Source organism: Lepidochelys kempii, chromosome 5 (assembly GCF_965140285.1).
Source record: "Lepidochelys kempii isolate rLepKem1 chromosome 5, rLepKem1.hap1, whole genome shotgun sequence".
Taxonomy (NCBI): domain Eukaryota; kingdom Metazoa; phylum Chordata; order Testudines; family Cheloniidae; genus Lepidochelys; species Lepidochelys kempii.
Window position 1 is genome coordinate 89,693,197 of NC_136384.1, and position 26,091 is coordinate 89,719,287.

Here is a 26,091-nt window from a genome sequence, read left to right on the forward strand (position 1 = left end):
GCTCCGATAAGGTACGAAGGCACCCAGCCAGGTTTATTGCCAAATGAAATGCAGTCTCTAGCTCCCCAGATCAGATGTCTACAGTTCTGCTAGTTACATATGTGCTCCCTGACAATGGACCGGCTCAGTCAGTGATGGGATTTACCACTGCCCCCTAGGCCAGACAAAGACACCTCCTTGGGGTGCATTCTTATACACAAGTACAAACAAGTTACACATCACTCTGATGTATTAAGATACAACCCCTCTACATGTTAGGGTGCCGCCTCTCACCTGGTACATGTTGGTTTGAACAAAACAACTTTATCCATCGCATCCTTTTGACCCTGTCTTTGGGATGCGTCTGTGTGGAATGTACTAGTATCAGAACGTTCTTGGTACCATCCTTGCACATGTTTATATCTCTAGTGTCCAGTACCTTTTAGGTATGTGTGTTTCTGCAACATCAGCCCTATCCTTGCCAGACTATGTGCAGGACCTGTCTCTTGCTCACAGCTTAACTTTGCTTTATGTTAACGAAGTCTTGACCATTACTTTAGTTCAGGCATTATGCCTCATACCAGGCCTCTGATACAAGGGTTTATGTTTCAGGGCCTCATCTTACTACGGGGGTGAGGGTGGAGGTGGGAAATAGGAAACCCTTAAAGAAAGTTTAAATATACATTCCCTTGTGATTTTGTTTGTGAATATGCTATAAAACCAGTGGGATTGTCTAGAATTTATTTTGAACTGTGGAACTCGTTGCCAGACGATGTTGTGCAGGCCAAGACTATAACAGGTTCAAAAAAGAACTAGATAAATTCATGGAGGATAAGTCCATCAATGGCTATTAGCCAGGATGGGCAGGGATGGTGTCTCTAGCCTCTGTTTGCCAGAAGCTGGGAATGCGCGACAGGGGATGGATTACTTGATGATTACCTGTTCTGTTCATTCCCGCTGGGGCACATGGCATTGCTCTCTACACCAACATTCCACACAAAGGTGGGCTACAAGCAATCAGGAACAGTATCCCTGATAATGTCACAGCAAAACTGGTGGCTGAACTTTGTGACTTTGTCCTCACCCACAACTATTTCACATTTGGTAACAATGTATACCTTCAAGTCAGCGGCACTGCTATGGGTATCCGCATGGCCCCACAGTATGCCAATATTTTTATGGCTGACTTAGAACAATGCTTCCTCAGCTCTCGTCCCCTAACGCCCCTACTCTACTTGCGCTACATTGATGACATCTTCATCATCTGGACCCATGAAAAAGAAGCCCTTGAGGAATTCCACCATGATTTCAAAAATTTCCATCCCACCATCAACTTCGGCCTGGTCCAGTCCACACAAGAGATCCACTTCCTGGACACTACAGTGCTAATAGGCAGTGGTCACGTAAACATCACCCTATACCAGAAACCTACTGACCACTAGACTTACCTACGTGCCTCCAGCTTTCATCCAGACCACACCACATGATCCATTGTCTACAGCCAAGCTCTAAGATACAGCCACATTTGCTCCAACCCCTCAGACAGAGACAAACACCTACAAGATCTCTATCAAGCATTCTTACAACTACAGTACCCACCTGCTGAAGTGAAGAAACAGACTGACCAAACTAGAAGAGTACCCAGAAGTCACCTACTACAGGACAGGCCCAACAAAGAAATAACAGAACGCCACTAGCCATCACCTTCGGCCCCCAACTAAAACTTCTCCAGCGCATCATAAAGGATCTCCTAATTCAGAATCATGGGTGAGTGCTACACCCGAATCCTCAGGTGCTGCGTACAAGAGCATGGTTCATCAGTGATTAAATGCACAGGAGGTTCACTGTTCATTCTGGACTGCCATTGTTCTCCTTAATAATAGAAAACCTTCCACAAGAGGTGGCTTACCTTAGTAACTGGGAACGCTTGTTCATATGGGCCTCACATGATGTGTCACTTTGATTCAAACAATTCTGGACTAGCTCTTACATCTTAAGGAGTCAGATCAAGCCCTCAGCTCCATTAGAGTACATCTGGCTGCTATCTCAGTGTATCACTTGTGAATCAAGGGTAGAACTGTTTTTACTAATCCTATCATGACTAGATAGTTCCCTGTGGAACAAATGGATTCAGGGTCCATTGCCAACTTGGGATTTAAATTTAGTGTTGTCTATTCTTATGGGACCTCCATTTCACCCTTTAGCTTCCTGCTCACTTCTGCACCTCTCAGTCAAGATGGCTTTCATAGTGCCTGTCACCTCCTTTAGGAGAGTGGGAGAGTTATGTGCACTGTTTTCTACCAAGACAAAGTCCAACTTAGGCCTCATTCTAAGTTTCTGTGTGAGACTGATTTTTCACCTGAATCAGTCAATACACTTAATGGTTTCCTTAACCGTTTCCTTCCAAACGTCCCAAGCTCACAAAGATGAATGAAGGCTGCACACTCTGGATGAACATAGGGCTTTGGTTTTTTGCCTGGTGAAGAAAATGCCTTTCAGGGTTCTTCTCAGCTATTTGTTTCCTATGTGGAACAAATGAGAGGTCAACCTGATGCAGCACAGCGACTGTCAAAAAGGGATTACCAGCTGCATCACTATGTGGAGTTCTTCGAGGAGTGTCCCTTTGGGTGCTCCACTTTAGGTGTCTTGGCGCCCTGTACTTCTAATCGGAGATTTGTAGTAGCAGTGCCCCGGCTGGCCGCCCACGTGCGGCAGCCATCTCACATCGCTCCAAGTGGTTATCCCATGTGCGCAGCCAACCATCTCCCAGTTCCTTCTCTACTGCCTTTGGCTTTGGTCAGAACAAGAGCAGCGCACTCACGGCTTTAGCTGTTTCTATTATTTCAGTTCTTTCCCAGCTAGTATCTCTCTCCTTTAATTTTCTTTTACCATATTAAAACCCCCCCTTTTTTTTTTCCTACTCCTCCCCTTTCCCCTGCCTCAGGCGGGTAACTCCCAATGACATAAGAGGCATAAGAATAGATTATTCCCATTCTTCCTTTCCACATAGCCTCAGAAATGCCTGGTTCTTCAGGCTTCAAACGCTGTCTTATTTGCAGACTCTCTATACTGGTCTCTGATGGCCATACACAGTGTGTCTGTTGCCTGGGGGAGACACATATATCTCAAAAGTGTCTCCACTGCAAAAAACTGACAGGACAAGGAAGCCTAGGGATCTCCAGTTGAAATTCCTGATGATGGAGAAATCCCTTAGACCAGCCTCTGGCCCAGAGTCCAGGATACTTCCTGGCCAGTGGTCACCAACAGCAGCCTCAGACATGGGATCTTCCTCTAAAAAGGCAACTAAGGACTCTGTTCCTAAAAAAGCCACAAAAAAGAGGTCTCACTCTTTACCACAGTGAGATTCCGCTCAGAAAAAGCGATCTCCGACCGCAGAGTCTGCCCCGGTACCAATGGCACCAAGATGTCCCAAGGAGCTAAAGACCCGGTGCAATCTAGCTCTCATGGAGTTGCACATACCAAAGCTCCTAGCTCGGCACCGGTGGAGCCAAAGAAAACCCAGACAATGGCACCTGCTGCACTGATACAATGCAGCAAGCCTGGGGCACCAGCAGCCCTTCCTTCTTCTGAGTTCCAGCCAGAGTCTACCTCTGTCCTCGATACTGTGCCTCCTGGTACCGCAACAATTTGTCAGACAGGCAAACCTCCTGATTACTTCAACTGTGGGGATTCCGCTTTTTTTGGCACCAATGGCACCCCAGCCAGACTGGGACCAAGCTTGGCTATTACCCCTGCAGGCTTAGTCCCCTCCTCTTTCCAGCAATAAGGAGGAGGAAGTGGAGGCAAGGATGTACACCCCTCGCCATTCCTCACCCAAACCTGGACCCTTGTGCACCAAACATCTCTGGATGGAAGAGGCTGGCAGGCTCCACAATGGGTGCCACCCTCCCTGCTCTCCCATTGCACTGGACATACTGGGACCCATGGGCATTATACATCAGGCCCCCCAACCCACCCAGGTCCAGAACAACACAATCACCTTCACCACCTGCCCAAGCTCCCTCAGAAATGTTGGAGGAGGAAGTAGAAGAACTTGAGGATGTGCCTGAGGGCGATACCATCCCACCTACCCATATCTCCTCTTCGTCACAGATGAAACAATAATGCTGCCTCCCGCCACATCTAGAGACGACTTTAAATCCTTTCAAAATCTGTTTAAATGGGTAGCTGACTCCCTTGACATATCATAGCAGGGCTACCAGAGAGAGAATGTAAACCGATAGATATACTCCAGGCTTCTCCATTAGCCAAGTTTGCACTACCCATTAATGCAGCCATTATGGACCCAGCAAAAATTGTCTGGCAGACACCAGCCACAGCTCCGCCTTCTTGTAAGAGATCCGACAAGAAGTACTATGTACTGGCTAAGGGGGCTGAGCTTTTTTTTTCAAACTCATTGGTGGTAGAAGTGGTTAATCAAAGGGGGAAGCCACATCAGTCAAGAACTACCCCTTACAATAAAGACTGGAAAAGACTAGACCTTTTCGAAAGGAAAGCCTACTCGTCGGCTACCCTCCAATTCTGCATAGCCAACTTCTCGGCCTTACTAGCCAAATACACACACAACATGTTTTCTCACATGGCAACCTTTATTGAACATCTTCCAGAAGACAAAAAGGAGCACTACAAGGCCAACATTTTAGAAGGTTCCCTCATTGCCAGAACGGCCCTGCAGGCTTCTCTTGATTCTGTTGACATGGTGGCATGATCCATCGCTATGTCCATAGTCCATGTGTAGGGCTTCCTGCCTCCATCTTTCCAGATTTCCCAGGGAAGTTCAAGCAGCCGTAGAGGACATACCTTTTGAAGGCCAAAAATTGTTTGCAGCGAGCACAGACGTCTCCTTGCACACCTTGAAGGACTCCCAGGCAACGTTAAAGACACTTGGAATCTAAGTCCTTGCAAACAAAAAAGAAACAAGGCAGATTCTATAATCAGTGATTCTGGACTTCCCCATACACCCAACCTCAAAGACACTACAACCAATGCTGCAAACAGAGACAGACGAGACGCTGACAACCTTGCACCAACATGGCCCAGACAAACATGGTTTCCATGAGTTTGAGTTTTGGATTATTTTATCCCAGACATATTAGCTTTTGTTTCTCCAAGTTGAATCTTACTTAATTGTTTTCGGCTCATGTATCTAACCTCTGGAGGCTCCTTTGTAATGTTTCTCTGTTTTTGCTGGTGATCACATCTACTTCCAATTTAGTATCATCTCTGAATGTTGGCAATATAATATGTATTCCTCTTCCAGATCATTAATGAAAATGTTAAATAAGACACTAACACTGATTTTCGTGGTATCCCACTAGACCTCTTACCCTGAACTTGCTATACTGTTCCCAGGAGAAATGGAGAATCTGTTTTTTCTATCATTACATGCTTTTCAAAGAGGGGAATGGAAAGCAGTTTTCCCTGCCCTTAGCTTTAGCTGCCTTTATACTGCCTGCTAGACTTGCTCAGGGTTACACATTATGTCCTGTGGAGCGACAATTTAAGCGTTTCACCTGCCCGACAGATGAAACTGCCTGGATTGATTTTGTTATTTCACAACTGAAATCATTACGGAGTGCACGAGGCTCTGATTATGCTACTGCTGTACCAACTGCAGCTGTACAATATGATTTTGGTACAACATTCATTCATCTAATTTGCAAACTGGATACAATTAACTTAGGCTTGAATAAAGACTGGGAGTGGATGGTTCATTACAGAAAGTAAAACTATTTCCCCATGTTTATCCCACGCCCCTGCCCGCTGTTCCTCAGATGTTCTTGTCAACTGCTGGAAATGGCCCACCTTGATTATCAGTACAAAAGTGATAATTTCCCCCCCACCCCTGCTCTCCTGCTGGTAATAGCTCACCTTACCTGATCACTCTCATTCCAGTGTGTATGGTAACACCCATTATTTCATGTTCTCTGTGTATATAAATCTCCCCATTGTATTTTCCACTGAATGCATCCAATGAAGTGAGCTGTAGCTCACGAAAGCTTATGCTCCAATAAATTTGTTAGTCTTTAAGGTGCCACAAGTCCTCCTTATCTCTGTTTATGTTGCTGTTTATTTTTCTAAATCACTAAGCTGTAACTGTATTACTAAATTATAAAGTTCCATCTCTTTGTGTGGTCTTTTCAATTTTTTAAATCTTTTCATTGCCTAATCTAAATATGAATTGGGTTGAACTTTCTTCTTGTAACCTACAGTGAGAGAGCAACTGTGAACAATGAACAATTTTAGGCAATGTGAATGCTATTCTTGCACCTTGCAACATGGCCAAGTGGATTCTACTTGTTGAATCTTAGGCCATGTCTACATGGGAACACTCGGGAAAGTTAAGGCAAGTTGTCCAAATGTATGAAGTCAATACTAATAAATTAGAGCATGTTAAAGTACCTTCCTCCTCACCCATGCGGATGATAGAATTTAGGAGTAAAGTGCATTTATTTAACTGTAATTTGAGAGATTAAGCTACAGCAAATGGAGGCCGCTTACTCCTGAACAAGAGCATCCAGGTGGGGGTTTAATATGCTTTAATGTAGGCACGTTGACGTCACACCTTCAGTTTATTGGACTTAACTTTTCTGAGTTTCCCCTTGTAAACAAGCCCTGGAACTGCTTATGGGCTCTGATCCAGCTAAGCACTTAAGAACATGCTAAATGTAAAGTATGTGAGTAGTTCAACTGAAGCTTAAAGTTAAGTTTGTGCTTAAGTGCTTTGCAGGATTGGAGTTTTAAAATCCATTTTTTATGCCAGCCTGCTTTTTTAATGTTGCCCTTTTTTCCCTGCGCTACAATTTGTTGCAGATGCAAACCCTATCATGTAGACACCTAAGTACATAGCTGCCCCATTTAGACCTCTAAATGCATGGGTCACAGCTGCAAAAAAAAAAAAAAGTCTGGATCTGTCCTCCTTTAAAAATTAAGCTCAAAGTGTGAAATATTTGTCAAAGGACAATGCTGTGTTTATCACAAAAGGTGTGTGTGTTTGTGTGTGTGTGTGTTCTTTAAAAAATGTTAAAGTGAAGTTAGTTTCTTCAGTTTTCATGCTGGCATTATAGCCTGATGAGTTCAGACACAGCTCAAGGCTACAATATAGAAAGAAAGCGCTCTCTCTCTCTCTCTCGCTCTCTTTATCCTTCAGTTAAAAGCTGTGTGATTAACAGACTAATAATCTGACCTGTCGTAATTTAACTTTTCAATGCTCAGGAATGCACTACTGGAAACCGGTGGAACTCCAGAAGTAATGACCATAATACAGATGTTTACATGGTGTTTTGTTCAAGCTCACCAGAAGGATAACAAGCAGGTTAGTCAAGCTCTATTTCTTTAGATAACTTTTTAATGAGAGGTTTTCAGATTTAGCATGAAAAGAACAATTTTAAATTTTAGAATGCTGATGGAATAAAATGAGCCAAATAGTGGTCTCACATCACTACTATAGATGGATGCCAAGACATAGTTGAGGCCCTTTAACTGGCATCAGACATAGAGGTGCAAAACTATTATGCCTTTTGCAAAATAGGAGTAATTTATTTGTTATGCTGTAGCATTTCACCAACATAAGTTATCTTGCCCTTATATTCAGTGCTTAATTTGTAATGAAAGAGGTGCCAGGGCTAAAGGAATTATTTTACATTCATAACTGATGCAGCAAGCCCAGAGGTTCCAGGGCTATGAACTGCTAAGCCTAGAGGTGCAAGGGCTCAGCCCTGGCAAGCCCTGGTGCAAATTAAGCACGGCATATATTATATTGTTATCCCGGCCCTGCAGCATTTGCCTGCATGCTGAATTACAGCATGATGCTCAATCTTGTACTGAAAGAGTGAGGGAGACCATAGGCAAGTATTTCTTTTGCAGCAGCAGGGATCCTACTGAGCACTGTGCTGAATGTAATAAGAAAAAAACAAAGAAAAATAAATACAACGGTACAAAATAGTCAGGTTTGATCATCCAAGAGTTCAGATGAGGCTTAAAATTTCCCCACTCAGGATCTTATTCTCCTCTCATGGTAATTTTACAGCACTCTTACTCAATTGACTGCAGTGAAATTACTTGTGTTTTTCACGAACTTAACTAAGAGGAGAATCAGCCCCTCAGAGTTTAAAATCCAAGAACAGGGGACTTGAAAATTGTAATTATATTTATAGGTCACAAGCTTTCATTAGGTTCCTAGCCTGTACCAAAATTTCTTACTCTAATCATTTCATTAATTTGTCCAGTGCAGTTTGACATGGCAGGAACACTGGGTTGGGAAGCTATTCTACTATTGAATATATTTAACCTCTAAACAAACTCCAGAGAATTTCTACTTTCTTTGATTTCCACATCTTTTTGGGAGATAGTGGTTGGTGAAGGGGTGGGTCTTGGAATCCGTGATATACTTGCCTCTAATTAGCATTGTGATTAAATCTGTCTTCTAGCTTCAGGTGTATGAATTAGAGATGAAACTGCAGCTGTCTTATTTAATATGAATAAATGCCACACACATTAATTTTATTCCATCCTGGTTGCATGTTAGCAGTACATTGTGCAGCCCCAGGGAGGCAGGGGTGGTGGGTTGGAGATCATAAGCAGAAATTCTGCACTCTTCAACTTGCTGGAGGGCTAAATTTGTTGTGCTGGCTCTGCATGTGTTTTATGGTGAAAGTTCTTCACTTGATGACATCATGTCATGGATTATTGCCCACTTTTTTATGTGAAGCTGGCTTTAAATATGAAATAGATCTTCTTTATGCAATTTATGTGTGCATATTCACACTGCTATAATTAAGGTGGTGCCTGTGAGCATTTGCATTATAAATCTTTTTTTCCCCCCAAGAGTTTATAAATCAACTGTAAAATTTGCTACAATTTAGCATACAAGGTCTCAGACTAGGATAATAAATTTGGTTTAAATTAATTTGATTGTATTGTTTTTGCTTTCTGAATAATATTATAATTGTAGACATTGCAACTTCACACCGTATCTTTGAGAACTATTGTATTAAATTTATGAATGGTTTATAAATTCATGGGGACAGGTTACCACAGCTCCTCCAGGAACTAAAAACAGGGGGGCATGATTAAGGCAAGTTGCTGAAACTGTAAACAACCTCAGAGAGGTACCACTCCCTGGGGGGGGTTAGGAGTGACCTCTGGTAGACTTTTAGTAAATCTGTAGGAACTTGCGGGCGGGGGGTAGGGGGGGGGGTCTTTATTTTCTTTGTAATGTTTCTGCCCTAAGAATAAATGTACTTGTTTAGAAAGATCTGTGTGGTAACTGCTGGCAATACACTGTTTATAGCTCTCGGAGAGAAAGCAAGTCACAGATGCTGGCCATTAGGCAGGCTAGCTTGCTGGAGTTATCACAGTGTATGGCTGGTGGCTGTGCAGCCTTGAAACCCCTGGTCAGAAGGGAGTAGTACAAGGCCCCTATCCAGAGACAGGTGACAGCTGGAGAACTGAGACCTGACTGGATGCTCCTGAAGTGGACCATGGGAATGGGGAGGGTGCAAATATAGTTGAGTTACCCTGAAACTGTAACAGTTATTACATGCATTTATAAGGTACCCATCTCTATGTCTGCATGTACTTAATGGGACATAAATTGCTCCATTAACATTTCAAATAAGAGGAACACTAAAGACTGAGAATGAAGAAGGATCTGGCCAGTTGTTTGAGACCCCAGGAATTTATAGTTCAGCTAATTGGAAAAAAGGCTAGGTAAACAGATGTATCTTGTGAATCTTTCTAAGAAACAGGTTGTGTCCACAGAGGTGTGCAGGGTAGGAAAGAGTTTACAGAAAACCCTGTACTCCCCCCAGTATAATGGCTGGCCACAATCACAGTCCCTTCTAATATCCTTATAGATCACTTAGAATGGGTGAGAAAGGGCATGGCATAGCTGGGGAGTGTAGAGGAGTGCTGTTTAGGGGAGGTAGCAGTGCATATGTTCCCCTTGGGTTGTTGGGAGCTTGTTTGTAGATCAAACTGATTTACCCCATGTTTGTAAATCAGGCCACTTATGTAGATGCCTAAATGAGGACTTAGGAACCTGTTGTTAGGCACCCTTGTTGAAAGGCTTGGCCCTGAGGTCACTGGAGAGATGAACCCATGTGTTATGTTCAAATAAAGCTGTTTAAAAGTTTCTAACAATGTTCAGATCAGACTTAGGGCTGTCTGAGCGACATTAGTTTTGGACATTTAAACTTTGAACCTGTGTTTTTGGAGAAAGCTAAACTTCTCTCTTGTTGTCTGTTCCCCCTCCTTCCCCCCCCCACACAGTAAGTGAGTGTTTCAACAGTAACATCAAGTTAACAACCATTTTTCGCCTGGGAATGTTCATTAAATGTATGTCTGATTTTTCTTTTTAATCATTAGTTGAACAAATATCTTTTTGTATAAAAACTAAACTTTGACTTTCAATTGTACTTTTATGTCAACTATTAGATCCAGACACATCTAAACTTGTTTTTCCCTAATGTTGCCTTGTTTAGCTATTTTGATGCCTTGTATAAAGAGTGATGTAGAAATTGCTTACAACAAATTGGTTTTCCTGCATTCATGGGTGGAGACAAAAAAGAAAAACTCATTAAAGTGACGGGAAAGAATATCATTACATGTATTTATAAAATGCACATCACCATGGTATCTGAGTATACATGATAAAATCCAAGTAAAATGAGCGTGGTAGTCTAAGCCCTGGTCTACACTAGGACTTTAGGTCGAATTTAGCAGCGTTAAATCGATGTAAACCTGCACCCGTCCACACGATGAAGCCCTTTATTTCGACTTAAAGGGCTCTTAAAATCGATTTCCATACTCCACCCCTGACAAGTGGATTAAATCGGCCTTGCCGGCTCGAATTTGGGATACTGTGGACGCAATTAGATGGTATTGGCCTCTGGGAGCTATCCCAGAGTGCTCCATTGTGACTGCTCTGGACAGCACTCTCAACTCAGATGCACTGGCCAGGTAGACAGGAAAAGAACCGTGAACTTTTGAATCTCATTTCCTGTTTGGCCAGCGTGGCAAGCTGCAGGTGACCTTGCAGAGCTCATCAGCAGAGGTGACCATGATGGAGTCCCAGAATCACAAAAGAGCTCCAGCATGGACCGAACGGGAGGTATGGGATCTAATCGCTGTTTGCGGAGAGGAATCCGTGCTATCAGAACTCCGTTGCAGTTTTCAAAATGCCAAAACCGTTGTCAAAATCTCCCAGGGCATGAAGGACAGAGGCCATAACAGGGACCCGAAGCAGTGCCGCGTGAAACTGAAGGAGCTGAGGCAAGCCTACCAGAAAACCAGAGAGGCGAACGGCCGCTCCGGGTCAGAGCCCCAAACATGCCGCTTCTATGATGAGCTGCATGCCATTTTAGGGGGTTCAGCCACCACTACCCCAGCCGCGTTGTTTGACTCCTTCAATGGAGATGGAGGCAACACGGAAGCAGGTTTTGGAGACGAAGAAGATGATGATGAGGTTGTAGATAATTCACAGCAAGCAAGCGGAAAAACCGGTTTTCCCGACAGCCAGGAACTGTTTCTCACCCTGGACCTGGAGCCAGTACCCCCTGAACCCACCCAAGGCTGCTTCCTGGACCCGGCAGGCGGAGAAGGGACCTCCGGTGAGTGTACCTTTTAAAATACTATACATGGTTTAAAAGCAAGCATGTGAAAGGATTACTTTGCCCTGGCATTCGCGGTTCTCCTGGATGTACTCCCAAAGCCTTTGCAAAAGGTTTCTGGGGAGGGCAGCCTTATTGCCTCCTTCATGGTAGGACACTTTACCACTCCAGGCCAGTAACACGTACTCGGGAATCATTGTACAACAAAGCATTGCAGTGTGTGTTTGCTGGCGTTCAAACAACATCCGTTCTTTATCTCTCTGTGTTATCCTCAGGAGAGTGAGATATAATTCATGGTCACCTGGTTGAAATAGAGTGCTTTTCTTCAGGGGACACTCAGAGGAGCCCATTCCTGCTGGGCTGTTTGCCTGTGGCTAAACAGAAATGTTCCCCACTGTTAGCCACGGGGAGGGGGGAGAGTTGAGGGGGTAGCCACGCGGTGGGGGGAGGCAAAATGCGACCTTGTAACGAAAGCACATGTGTTACGTACGTAATGTTAACAGCAAGGTTTACCCTGAAAGAGTGTAGCCACTGTTTTATAAAATGTGTCTCTTTAAATACCGCTGTCCCTTTTTTTTTTCTCCACCAGCTGCATGTGTTTCAATGATCACAGGATCTTCTCCTTCCCAAAGGCTAGTGAAGATTAGAAAGAAAAAAAAAACGCACTCAAGATGAAATGTTCTCCGAGCTCATGCTGTCCTCCCACACTGACAGAGCACAGACGAATGCGTGGAGGCAAATAATGTCAGAGTGCAGGAAAGCACAAAATGACCGGGAGGAGAGGTGGCGGGCTGAAGACAGGTTGAAGCTCAAATGTGGCGGCAGCGTGATGAGAGGAGGCAGGATTCAATGCTGAGGCTGCTGGAGGACCAACCCAGTATGCTCCAGTGTATGGTTGGGCTGCAGCAAAGGCAGCTGGAGCACAGACTGCCACTACAGCCCCTGTGTAACCAACTGCCCTCCTCCCCAAGTTCCATAGCCTCCACACCCAGACGCCCAAGAACGCGGTGGGGGGACCACCGGCCAACCAGCCACTCCGCCACAGAGGATTGCCCAAAAAAAGAAGGCTGTCATTCAATAAATTTTAAAGTTGTAAACTTTTAAAGTGCTGTGCTTAAAGTGCTGTGTGGCATTTTCCTTCCCTCCTCCACCACCCCTCCTGGGCTACCTTGGTAGTCATCCCCCTATTTGTGTGATGAATGAATAAAGAATGCATGAATGTGAAGCAACAATGACTTTATTGCCTCTGCAAGCGGTGATCGAAGGGAGGAGGGGAGGGTGGTTAGCTTACAGGGAAGTAGAGTGAACCAAGGGGCGGGGGGTTTCATCAAGGAGAAACAAAGAGAACTTTCACACCGTAGCCTGCCAGTCATGAAACTGGTTTTCAAAGCTTCTCTGATGCGTACCGCGCCCTCCTGTGCTCTTCTAACCGCCCTGGTGTCTGGCTGCGCGTAACCAGCAGCCAGGCGATTTGCCTCAACCTCCCACCCCGCCATAAACGTCTCCCCCTTACTCTCACAGGTATTGTGGAGCACACAGCAAGCAGTAATAACAGTGGGAATATTGGTTTCGCTGAGGTCTAAGCGAGTCAGTAAACTGCACCAGCGCGCCTTTAAACATCCAAATGCACATTCTACCACCATTCCGCACTTGCTCAGCCTGTAGTTGAACAGCTCCTGACTACTGTCCAGGCTGCCTGTGTACGGCTTCATGAGCCATGGCATTAAGGGGTAGGCTGGGTCCCCAAGGATACATATAGGCAGTTCAACATCCCCAACATCTTCTGGTTTGGGAATAAAGTCCCATCCTGCAGCTTTTGAAACAGACCAGAGTTCCTGAAGATGCGAGCGTCATGTACCTTTCCCAGCCATCCCACGTTGATGTTGGTGAAATGTCCCTTGTGATCCACCAGAGCTTGCAGCACTATTGAAAAGTACCCCTTGCGGTTTATGTACTCGCCGGCTTGGCGCTCCGGTGCCAAGATAGGGATATGGGTTCCGTCTATGGCCCCACCACAGTTAGGAAATCCCATTGCAGCAAAGCCATCCACTGTGACCTGCACATTTCCCAGGGTCACTGCCCTTGATATCAGCAGATCTTTGATTGCGTGGGCTACTTGCATCACAGCAGCCCCAACAGTAGATTTGCCCACTCCAAATTGATTCCCAACTGACCGGTAGTTGTCTAGCGTTGCAAGCTTCCATAGGGCTATCGCCACTCGCTTCTCAACTGTGAGGGCTGCTCTCATCTTGGTATTCATGCGCTTCGGGGCAGGGGAAAGCAAGTCACAAAGTTCCATGAAAGTGCCCTTATGCATGCGAAAGTTTCTCAGCCACTGGGAATCATCCCAGACCTGCAACACTATGCGGTCCCACCAGTCTGTGCTTGTTTCCCGAGCCCAGAATGGGCGTTTCACAGCATGAACCTGCCCCATTAGCACCATGATGCATGCATTGGCAGGGCCCATGCTTTCAGAGAAATCTGTGTCCATGACCTGATCACTCACGTGACCGCGCTGACGTCACCTCCTCGCCCAGTATCGCTTTGCCAGCTTCTGGTGCTGCATATACTGCTGGATAATGTGTGTGGTGTTTAATGTGCTCCTAATTGCCAAAGTGAGCTGAGCGGCCTCCGTGCTTGCCTTGGTATGGCGTCCGCACAGAAAAAAGGCGCGGAACGATTGTCTGCCGTTGCTCTGACGGAGGGAGGGGCGACTGACGACATGGCTTACAGGGTTGGCTTACAGGAGCTAAAATCAACAAAGGGGGTGGCTTTACATCAAGGAGTATTTCAGGCAGGACTTCACGGAGGGTTCCAATAAGAAATGGTGCACCTAAGTTATTGTTCTTATTGGAACAAGGAGGTTAGTCTGGCCTCTGATTGATACATAGCTAGATTTACCTCGCTGCACCTTCTCTGTGGGTGACTGCAGTGTGACCTAGAGGAATGAGTCCCCTAGACTGGGAGGAGGCAAATGAGTACAAAACAAATCTGGTCTATTTCTTGTTTTGATCCACTCCATCTATCTTTTACATCTTTGGCTGGCAGCAGACGGTGCAGAAGGACTACATGCCATCCACATCTCATGACTGCTCGGCAGAAGATGGTGCAGTAGGACCGCTAGCCATCCTCATCTCTTGCCTGCCTGGCAGAAGATGATGCAATAGGACTGCTAGCAATCCGTGTCGCCTGCCTGCTCACCATAAGACGGTTCAATAGGACTGATTGCAGGACTAAAGAGAATGATCTGGTCAAGTCACTCCAAATTTAGTCCCTGCGTCCATGTCTGCCCAGGCGCTCATGGCCGATGTGGCCAGGAGCACCTCGGACATGACGATGACGGCTACGTCGTACTGTACCGTCTGCTGCCACAAGGCAATGGGTTGCTGCTACTGTGTAGCAATGCAGTACCGTGTCTGCGAGCACCCAGGAGACATATGGTGACGGTTACCTGAGCAGGCTCCATGCTTGCCGTGGTATGGCGTCTGCACAGGTAACTCAGGACAATAGGCGCGAAACGATTGTCTGCCCTTGCTTTCACGGAGGGACGGAGGGAACAGGGGCCTGACGATATGTACCCAGAACCACCTGCGACAATGTTTTAGCCCCATCAGGCATTGGGATCTCAACCCAGAATTCCAATGGACAGCGGAGACTGCGGGAACTGTGGGATAGCTACCCACAGTGCAACACTCTGGAAGTCGATTCTAGTCTCGGTACTATGGAAGCACTCTGCCGAGTTAATGCACTTAATGTACTTAGAGCACTTTCTGTGGGGACACACACACTTGAATATATAAAACCGATTTCTAAAAGACTGACTTCTATAAATTCGACCTTATTCTGTAGTGTAGACATACCCTAAGCACAGTCCTCATTGGATAGAGTTCGGAATTACAGACCTGTCATAAACAATGAGGAGTCTGGTGGCACCTTAAAGATTAACAGATTTATTTGGGCATAAGCTTTTGTGGGTAAAAAAACAGTGGGTAAAAAAACCTCCTTGTTTTTGTGAATATAGACTAACACAGCTACCCTCTGATACTTAGATCTGTCATGTAATTTGGCATAATATGCTGTCTGTGTTCAAGAGCTGGTGTCGAGACTGAATAGTCCCTTCACCTAGAGAATGCAGGCTAGAGTTAAGGTAGCTAGTGGGATAACTCACTGCATTGTCCTAAGTATACCGAACAGGTGCTTGTAAAATAAAATAGTTTGGGTTCCACTGCTGCTAGTCCCTTAATTTTCACAAATAATAACAAAATATTTGTTTACTTTTTGAATTATGCATCTGTTGGAATTAAATTACATTAGTCAGTTACTCTTTCTGGTTCTTATACATTAGAACAAAATTGCTTTTTGTATTCACAAACACTGTATGGGAACATTTAGATTTAAACTCCCACCATCCCCAAAAGCCTGTTTTCACTGAGGTAAAATAATTCCAGTAACATAAATAACTAGGTTTTGTAAGCCTCCTTCCCTCTTTTCTATTCCCTCCTTCTTCATACAAAATCTTAAATGTTAGGTCTAAAACTAATTAAACACTCTTTATGCCAGACAGCACCATTATTGTATGTGGTTATTACATTAGGTGAACCTATAATATCTTTAGGTTTTATATTCTCAGAAGCTGACCACAAAGCTCTTTTAAAATATTGACTTTTTGTTTTAGCATAAATTTCCCCTGAAGGCCTACTTTCCTCATCATCAGCAGCATCTTGTGATAGCCTTACTCAAACATCCTTTTGGTAAGTTCTGCCTTGAATTGTTTTGCAGCATTAACAGAATCTGCATTTTCATTTATTTTTCTGCACAATAGATAACCTCAAAAATAATGCACAAGGGTTACCTTAATTCTGAGAGCTTGACTTTGCCACTTTTGTAATGCTCTTTTAACGTAGGTTTTTGTGTAACTTTTATATACAATGGCGTAGATTTAAACAAAATTAAAACCAAATAAGAGTAATAGAAGAAAGGCAAATTATTTTCAATATAATAAAGCCAATGCTAGGAATTAAAAAACAGTTATCAAGCACTGGAAAGGTATTCAATGTTCATGTCTTGTAAGCCCAATAATGATCACTGTGAAAACGCCCATAAGACGTGTTAATGCATTGTGTTGCCTTTCTCCTCTCTAAAATCTGGAAATCTGATTTCAGTTAAGTCACAAATGAAAATAAGTTTGGTCTCCATTGTCTCTCATTTATGCATATCAGAAAACTAATGTTTCATGTGAAGCAGTTTTGCATGATTGGCAATTTCTGCTAAGGACAGGGGCAGTTGACTGGGATAACAGAAATACTAGATTAGTATTGATGAGAAACTATATATATATATGTTTGTTTGTGTGTGTATGCATGCGTGTGTGTGTACACACACTTATGCCTAATTTGATGAATAGCCTGAACTTTAGTTCTGTATTTTGCAACTGAACTTTTGTCCTAAAAAAATAATTTATTATGGATATGGTTGAAAACTATGGGAAAGTTTAAAAATGAGAAGCAATTACTGAAGACTGAATCATATGTCCAGCAAGTTCTAGTTCTAGCTTGATACCACACCAAATATTGTTTCATTAGGTACAACATTTCTTCTCATTGTTTTCCAGATTTGCCAGCTACACTCTGGTCTCAGCACCTGAAATACATTACTGACATGCTTAAAGCAATAATAGAAGATAAAAGCATTAGGTAAATAAAAATACTTAGACTATCCCTCATCATTTCTACCTGTTCTTCTATTTGTGAAAAGTCATGTGGTTCATAATCTTGGTTCATTAATGCTTAGTTCTCTTTAGTTGCCATTTTCTTATTAGTTCCCAAATTCAACCTCTGTTTTAAGGACAGGAAAATAGGATATCCTAGGATATAAGGAGGCCTGCTAAACTATTAACCTGATTTTTCAGAGGTCTCAAGTGCCCACAGTTCAAGTCAATGAGCACTTCAGAAAATCAGGCCTTATAGTTACTCTGTGATAGGCTCCACTCACCGCAAGGTGTACCTCCTTCTAGCCACTCTGGGGATTAGTTCCTTCCAGATCTGAGGCCCCCTTCTGCTGCATGCTGCACACTCTGTTGCTGCTCTCCCTCTCTGAAACTCAGGATGCTCCTTCTTCCTGACTTGGCCCTCCAGCCAGGTCCCTGTGTGTGTTTCCTTAGGTTAGTGGCTGGTCCCAACCACTACTAATAAGGGTTCTTCCATTTGGCTTATCAGCAGCACCCAGGCTATTTACAAAGAAGTTTGCAATAGTAGCAGCAGAGGCCTGTTGCAATGGCTCCGTTGTCATCCATATCTAGATGACTTGCTCCTGACAGGAAGGTCCTGTCTAGAAGTTTTGACATTGACATCATTGCTGCTCCATCACCTAATGGCCCTGGGAATTGGTATAAACATGGAATAGTCTATCCTAAATCTGACACAAACTATAGAATTCATAGGAGCGACTATAGACTAGGTCAGGGCAAGTGCTGTGTGGTAAATGTGCCAGGAAGACAGTATGTACACAATAGTGATTATTCTCCCTTGATGTGGTTGAAAGACTCCAAGCGTATATTCATGGAAGTTCCCCTCTGCCTGCCCATACCTGAGAAGAAGCTAGTTACGGATGCCTCCCAACGGGACTGGGGAGCCCATATGGATGACTCACAGGACAAGGCACCTGGATCCCTCGAGAGACCAGAATGCAAATAAATCTCCTGGAGCTGAGAGCTGTCTGGGAAGCCTACAAGTGTTCACACCACTCATGATTCCGACACATCCTAGTAATGTCCAACAACATATCAACCACGCTCTATATTAACTAACAGAGCTAAATCCATCCTTCTGTGCATGGAAACAGTTAATTTATGGAACTTGTGTATCCAACACCACTGTAATCCTAAGACCCCCTCAGTGCCAACTGGCAAAGGGTTCACTGTTCTGTAACAGCAACTCCTATTAAGCCTGAAAAACTTACTACACCTAATATTCTGCTTTCATGGTTTTATCCATAAATAGTATCTTGTAAGGTATCAAATAAAAACTGGTGACATATAAGCATTATGAGATGTATGTATAGATGATATTTAAGAATTTGCGTTGAAAGTTGTATGTATGTATTGAAAAATATATTTCAGAATCTGCATCCCAGGCAGGGTTGACTATCAAGTTTTTCCTAGAAAAAGGACTGTTGGTTTACCTGTCTACCTAGGTTCATTTATAAATGAAGCATTGTAAGTCAATACAATGGAAACCGCCTTTACAGAGGAGAATAATTCTGACTCTGGGAATAAAGACAATGAACTCTGGAAAATATAAGGAAAAGCAAAAGGACGTTTTGTTACCCGTTTCACTGAGAAACCTCCTGGGCGGGAGGTGTGGGGGGGAATGATTCATGAGTGTTGTGGATCCTAGTTTGACTGAAAACCAGCACACTTTGCAGGAAAAGATCAGCTGAGAGACTGTTTTAGACAAATGTTTGTAGCCTGTTAAAAGTAAGTCTTGTTCTAGTAGAAGCCTGTTATACTTTTGTTTTATTTGTAACCTGTTATTGTCCTTGCTCACTATCTCTTAAATCTCTACATTTGTTCATAAACGTTTATTATAAATAGTTTACAGTGCTGTGTTGTTATATTGGAGCTGATATACAGTTGACTCAAACAAGTTGGTGTATATGTACTATTCCTGGTAATTATTATGTGTGTTTAGTGACGGAGGCTGGAGGCTACAGGGTGGATGCTTTTGAGGAGTTCTGAGGTACACCTAATGTTTTACTTGAAAAGCAAAGTAGCAGCGGGTAGAGCCCAGAAGAGAGTGCTGAAGGGTTGGTAGTGTCAGGGAGCTGTCACCCACCTTCCACAACAAAGACTCCCTCTCACTGAGTCAGGGGGGTAACACAGTTGACTTACAGTCCTGGCACCTCAAGGAAGTGTCAAAGCCACATTACCGTGTCAGCAGTATAGCCCTCAGCTTTTCACAGTTCATGGGTGGACAACATCAGCAGGCCCTTTAGCACTGACCACAAGTGGGAACTGCACAATTCCTTACTAAACAGCATCTTCACCTAATGGGGAAGCCCTGCTGGGAACCTTTTTGCATCCCACAAGATCATGAATAGCCAGCAAAACTGAAATGTATTTTGATTCTTTTGCAGATCTTACGCTGACCTCTTTGAGAGCTGGTTTTTGTTTGTTCGTTTTGGAGAATGGGCTGATATCGCTGTAGAGCAGTTGCTGAAGTCTGAAGATGAATCCTCAGATACTTTTCTGTGGCTGCTTGCATTTTACTACAGTCCACACAATGATAAAGAGAAGAGGACTCAAATTGTGGTGGGTGGTGTAGCCATGGCTGAGAGTATTTAGCCAATTGTATACCTGAAAATTGAGGCATTTATGTGGGAAAGTGGCTGGGGTTTGCAGGGTCCTCCTGGAATTGTAAAATTCTGCAGTAGAGGGGATCCAAGATAATTTTTGTGGCTCTTTCAACTGTGAACATTTGGAAACTGGGTTTGTCAAGTGTACTGAAGGCCAGAATGCCTTTATTTACTTTTTTTCTGAAAAATATGACTGTATCAAATCAGCTTGATTGGTACACCTGTAACTGTTCCTTTTGAATCTGTGTGTGGCAGGATTTCAGAGCTCCTGTGACATAGTCTTGTAAGACTGCCGTGCTTTAAAAGTGAGAGAACTAATAAAAACAGTGCAGCATTTTTCATTCACATTCAGCAGCAGTGAATCTGAATTAACATTATCTATCTAATTTGATTTCTGTTGCACCTGTCATCATAGAATCTAGGCAGTGATCTGAGGATGTAATTCAGTCTTTCTTATATTAGCTTGTGTCATGGCTACTTAGTTTTGTTTTAAACACTAAAGGTCTGGTTCTCTGTTCCACTCAGCATAGGAACAGAGGGGAGAAGGACAAAGGCGGGGCTTATGCTAGCTTTGCATTTCCCTATTCTGGACCCAGCATGGGACCTATTGGATGCCCTGAGTAAGTTAAAGCAGCCTAAGAACTGCACTAATTTAGCCGTAGCTACCTATGACTGTAGGGACTATTGCAGTAGGCGGGAATCGTTGGAGTACAGCTGCATTCTGACCACACACCCTATCCTTACATACAGACTGTGTGGGCATGTGTGGTGTAGAGCTGTTATCCCAGTTCTACCCAACCCAGGGAATCCTCCTTTGTCACAGATATTACCCAGCGTTTAAATTTTGCGTCATATGGCCCCAAAGAGGAAGTAGCACAATGCACGATCAGGTCTTGAGCAAATAGTATTTTCTTGGTGTTAGTTAAAACCTCAAGTTATCTCACACAATTAAAATTCTCTGTGTTTCTGAAAAGGATCTTGGACATTTTGTTTGTGGGATATCAGAAGACACTATTTAACTAATAACTGGTTAAATATACTTGGGAAAATAGTGTTTATTTTACTTTGAATAATATAAGAAGGTGTGCTCAAGTGTCACAGTTAGGATAATTGATACTTCCATTATAAATGTTTGTTTTTAAAGGTTTATACTTCAGCATAAAAAAATCCCTTATGAATGGGAGGAAGGTGCTAACTTTTTAAATAATCAAACTTGGCATACTTCTGTAGAAAAAGATAATGGTGTCTCTGTAAATACAATGAAAGCAATACTGAATTAGGATGCAAGTCCTTTGGATATGGATATTGCACCTGATCTCAATGGAAGACATTGTCTCTTTCCAAAGTTTTTTATGAATTTCTCTTGAAAATACCAGTCTGATGATAGGAAAAAATCACTTTGTTTGAGACAAATTGGTTTAACCCATTTGTTAGTTTTCTTTTGTGGCAGGGAGTGGTGGGGAAAGGACAGTACTCCATATGCATAGAGGGATCCCTTTGTCTATTGTTTCCTTCCCCCTTTCTTAGTGCTTCTTGCTGTTGTTCCAGTTTCATTAAAGTCCTGATCGCTCCTCAGAAGTGCACTTTAGAGTTGTAGTTTCTTCACACCACCTTGTTCCTAACTTGCCACTGCTCAGTCAAAATATCTCATCCTCCCTCACCCCCCTGCCACCCTCTTTTCTCTAGTCCTAGCACAGGGGAATGAGAACACAGAGAAAAAAGAATGTGAAGACTGATAGGTACGGGAGCCTGTAGTCATTTCAGCAGAGAGGAGGAAGAAGAGGATTTTGTAGCACCTGGTTATGTGAAAGAGAGACTGAAACACTGCAACCAGACACACATTAACAGATGCAGCACTAGGTGGAAGCTGAAATCATAACATCTGCTTTGAATATCATGGAGTAGTGGGGCACGATTTAAAATCCAAAATATTTTTACCATTAAAGAGGTTTAGATATATTGTAGCCACTCTTCCTTATTGATTCAGCTTAGGAGTGGTTGAATGGGGGAATCAGTGCAGGTGTAGTGAAATGGGAAGGAGTAAGATTCAGGTGCCCTTGTTTGGAGGCAATCCAATCTCAATGGAACAATAACATTTCATTATGTCTCATAAACTTTTATTGTGGTCTCATTAGTGCCATGTAGCATCCCTAGTGTAACCTGGGACAGACTTCAATGAGAAATTACCTTTCGAGAAAAGCAAACTCTTTCAAGCTAGCATATATAGAAATGTTAATGTGAAAAAATCAGTAAGTGCTAGGAAACAAATAGCGAAAACTAAAAGGAACTCAAGAACACTTGTGGGGCTGGTGTCCTACTTCCCTGAGTCCTAGGTGGTATGTTTTGCTTTTGTCCTTATGTTTCCTGTTTTTTATGTAATGAACAGTATTATTACAATGAAATATGTTTTTAATAGCTGCTTATGATGAACTAACAACTTCTATTATGTAGACACCAAAATCGTCATTCTCTGTTTTGACAATACATTTATATTGGCTGCTCCAAGAGGCAAACAAAATAAACATGTTGCAAGTAATACAGGAAGAAGCCAAAACCCGTTGTTCTTATCAGAACGTTTTATCAGTTGAGGTCAGATTGCATGGGGGTTTAATTGATTTGTAGCTGCAATATTGAAGTGAGCCTTCAAGGAGCCTTCTGTTCTTTTTCCCACAATGTAAAAATCTGACTGCATTCTACTGAGGGATTTTCTCCATTTCCTTTCATGACAAAAAAGGTCAAAACTTGGCTCGATGCCTTGGCTGCTTAGTTTGCAAGACCAAAGAAAGTAAAGAATTTTCCATTTTGTCCATTTATGTTTGTGTGAACCAGCGTAAGCAAAATGTGCCTCCCCCTTCCTTCCCTGTTCTCTACAGTGCCTCTTAAACTCAAGCTCTTGACATATTTTTACGATTTCTTCCAAGGATTCAGATGTCTGTTAGTGAACAAATCTCAAAAAAACCAACAACAAAAAAACTCCATAAACACAATTTTTATTCTTCTCCGATCCTTTATCTTTTGAAATTGTTCCTTACAGGTAGAAGCTCGAGCAGTGTATGATCGTTTGATGATGCTCTTCAGCTGTACAACCCTCTCTATCACAGATCTGCAGGCTGCAGCTAGCACTAAAACAGATAAAAGGCAACCTTGCACCAAACACCTTGTCAGGCATCTTCTTCTTAGTTTTCTGCTCTTTTCTTCGGGTGGACACAAGATTGCCCAAGAGTTTATTTCGCATGTAAGTGTTTCCATGTTTTTCAACAAGCTTTTTCTTTTGTATTATTCACATGTTGAAAATTTCTCCTTCTTACGAAAAAGCTGATCACAGAGAATTAAAGAAAATCATGCTAACCTAAATAAGAACAGCTAAAATATCCTCTTCCTTGACAGTGCTTCCACAGGGTCCCATTGGAGAAGTCATTGCCTATAGAGCCACAGAAATGTTTTGAGTAGTAGCTAACAGTACAGGGGTGTATGTAGTTCCCTCACACCTTACATTCTATAGATTTAGACCATGTTTACCCTATCACTTATGTCGGCAAAACTTATGTTGCTCAGGGGTGTGAAAAAATACACCCCTGAACGACCTAAGTTTCGCTGGAATAAAGTGGTAGTGTGTACAGCACTATGTCGCCAGGAGAGCTTCTCCTACTGACATAGCTGCCACCACTCATTGTGGGCGGTTTAATTATGTCAACAGGAGAGCTCTCTCTCCCTTCAGCGTGGATCAGCTACATGAAAGATCTTACAGCGGCACAGCTGCATCAGTTCAGCTGTGTTGCTGTAGCTCTCTAGTATACGCATAGCCTAAGAGTGTATACGCTTTGCCCTCCCAGGCATCAATCACTTCCCACTCTGTTTAGCAGCTGGAGTGGTTATGGAACCATCCACTGCCCATTTTCCTGTAATTAGTGTTAGCACTGAATAGGTGGAGGGAATTGGCATTTTAGGGAGACCAGAGAGGAGGATGTTTTAGAAGCTGAGATAAGATATAATGAGACCCTGAATGAAAGAGTTAGCTATGGGGATGGAAAGAAAAGAACGTGTGGTGAAGATGTTGAGGAGGGAAAAGTGACAGAATCTGGCTGTGACTTGCTAGTTGGGGGCAAAAGACAGGGAGGAATTGCAGGCATGAGTGATGGGGTGGGGTAATAATGGTGTCAATAGCCATAGAGAATGGAGGAAGTAGAGAAGATTTGGGAGAGAAGATAATATGGCTAAGACTCAACTCCTTTGGTGAAATCTTGGCTCCACTGAAGTCAATGGGAGCTTTACTCTTCGAGCGATTGTCCATGTGGGTACCATTTCTGATTACATGTGCCACAGTGCATATGAGATCAGATTCTTTTGGCCAGCAGTGTCCCTTGCGTCTGTGTCCTGGATGCCCTTCGGCCCCCCATCCCCTCCAAAGACATAAAGGGCAGAGTGGGCCTAACTGTCCTTCAGTTTCTTCTAACCACCTGTGGCTGCGAGATGGAACATTTGGTAGTGTATCTTGCCCACTGTGTGATTTAAATCTCTTTATATAAATAATCAGTATATTAGTTTAGGTAAGAGAGTTAGTTTTCTGATTATTTTTATACCCACAGGCTTAAAAAAAGATTTATTAGTGTTAGGGACTTCTTCGGTACCAGAAACTAGGCCTCTGTGGCTGAAGTAATGTTCCAGGGTTCAAAGCTTGCTCCTTTTTGTGAAGCACTTATTATGCTGAACAATGGACACTTGACATGGCCTCAATTTGTCATTCCTTTTTTAGAAGAACTCAGAAAGTGAGAGAGTTTTCCATAAACTCTTCTTTCCGGATCATTCAATGAGTGTCCTCCGATCCGGAGGGAAAAGGCTCTCTACCAAATCTGAACAGACTTAATTCCTGGTGAGGTGATTTCCCGCGTTCCTGTAAACTGTGGCTCAATTTTGAGCTCTTTGGCTCACTAGACATAGGAGGCAACAACTTCTGAGACAGGCAGAGCAGCTAAATCCTCCTCCAGAGCCAAGATGTAGGTGACTCACTTCACTGCCTATGAAAATGAGACGCATGTGACCAGGTGTTAGACTTGTCTTAAGCTCCACTTTGGAATTGGATTAACCAAAACTGCACAAAGGCACTCTCAGTGCGAAATAAGAGTGTCCACACGGAGTTTGTGTGAAATAGTTATTTCACTTTAAATTCACACACTAGTTCTTTTGCCCTAACTTCCCTGTGAATTACCTGCGTAGACAAGCCCTTAGAGTTGGTCAACAAAGGCGTACAGTTCCAAGCGCTTCCTACCCCTGCCTTCCTATCCCATCCCTCTTTAGGGACCATTCTCATGAGACATTGTTGAAACAGCAGGTGGACTCCCTTCTGCAATGTAGAGCAGTGGGGGAGGTGCCTTTAGAGTTCACGGGCAAGAGGTTCTACTCCCATTATTTTCTAGTCTGAAAAAGAAAGGGAGTTGATGCCCTGTCTTGGACCTTCAATGCTTGGATTACTTTCATTCATTGCTTCAGGTTTTCAGGATGATAACTTCAGCCTCTATAATCAAGACTGTTTTGTGACTCTCAACCTTCAGGATGCCTATTTTCACCTGTCCATATATCCAGCTCACAAGAAATACCTTAGATTCTTAGTATGAGAGATTTGCTACCAGTATTGTGTCCCACCCTTCGGGCTTTCTGTAGCACTGAGGGTTTCCACCAAGTGTAGCTGGCTGTTGTGGCAGCTTACATGAGATGGCAAGGTATCCAGGTTTACATACCTCTAACTTGACGATTGGTTTATCCGAGGGAAATCACCTCACCAGACAACCAGCTCAATCCATGTAATCCAAAGGCCATTTGCTACTCTGGCCCTCAAAATAAGCAGAGAAAAATCTAGTTTTGCTCCAATTCAAAGCATAGAGTTCATAGGAGCCATGTTAGATTCAAGGTCATTGAAGGCTTATCACCTATAAAAAATATTTCAAACTTTATTGAACCTTGTCAACCACCAACAGGCTTACCCAAAGACACAAGCAAGAATGTGTTTCACTCTTCTGGGTCATATGACTTCCTGGACTTAGATGATGTAGTTCCAATATAAACTAAATTGGGCACTAGTTAGACTCTCAGGCATCATATTGTAGCTGATGACTTCTTACTACAGGAGAAG

The 26,091-nt window shown here is 43.2% G+C and overlaps 2 protein-coding genes across 12 annotated transcripts in view; both read left to right on the forward strand.

The window, feature by feature from the left end:
• The window catches only part of FANCC (FA complementation group C), a 156,756-nt gene that overhangs the window by 121,116 nt on the left and 9,549 nt on the right, over positions 1 to 26,091 (forward strand). For 8 of the 11 annotated variants that reach the window (XM_073344975.2, XM_073344973.2, XM_078852862.1 and 5 more), the window contains 5 exons: positions 7,216 to 7,315; positions 16,288 to 16,363; positions 17,224 to 17,305; positions 19,746 to 19,920; positions 22,999 to 23,199. In XM_073344975.2, coding sequence (XP_073201076.2) covers positions 7,216 to 7,315; positions 16,288 to 16,363; positions 17,224 to 17,305; positions 19,746 to 19,920; positions 22,999 to 23,199 — 634 coding nt within the window. The remainder of the gene's footprint in view (positions 1 to 7,215; positions 7,316 to 16,287; positions 16,364 to 17,223; positions 17,306 to 19,745; positions 19,921 to 22,998; positions 23,200 to 26,091) is intronic. The other 3 variants (XM_078852864.1, XM_078852865.1, XM_078852863.1) reach the window with 2 other exon arrangements.
• On the forward strand, positions 10,974 to 13,241 carry LOC140911609 (myb/SANT-like DNA-binding domain-containing protein 7). Its single transcript, XM_073344984.2, has 2 exons — positions 10,974 to 11,612; positions 12,202 to 13,241. The coding sequence occupies exons 1-2, from the start codon at positions 11,063 to 11,065 to the stop codon at positions 12,285 to 12,287; spliced, it is 636 nt and encodes a 211-aa protein (XP_073201085.2). The 5' UTR covers positions 10,974 to 11,062; the 3' UTR covers positions 12,288 to 13,241.

Excerpts from the sequence above, each read along its gene's own strand:
- LOC140911609 (XM_073344984.2), top strand. The coding sequence starts at position 11,063 with ATGATGGAGTCCCAGAATCACAAAAGAGCTCCAGCATGGACCGAACGG. Across the intron at positions 11,613-12,201 it reads AGGCGGAGAAGGGACCTCCG|CTGCATGTGTTTCAATGATC; the intron begins GTGAGTGTACCT and ends TTTCTCCACCAG.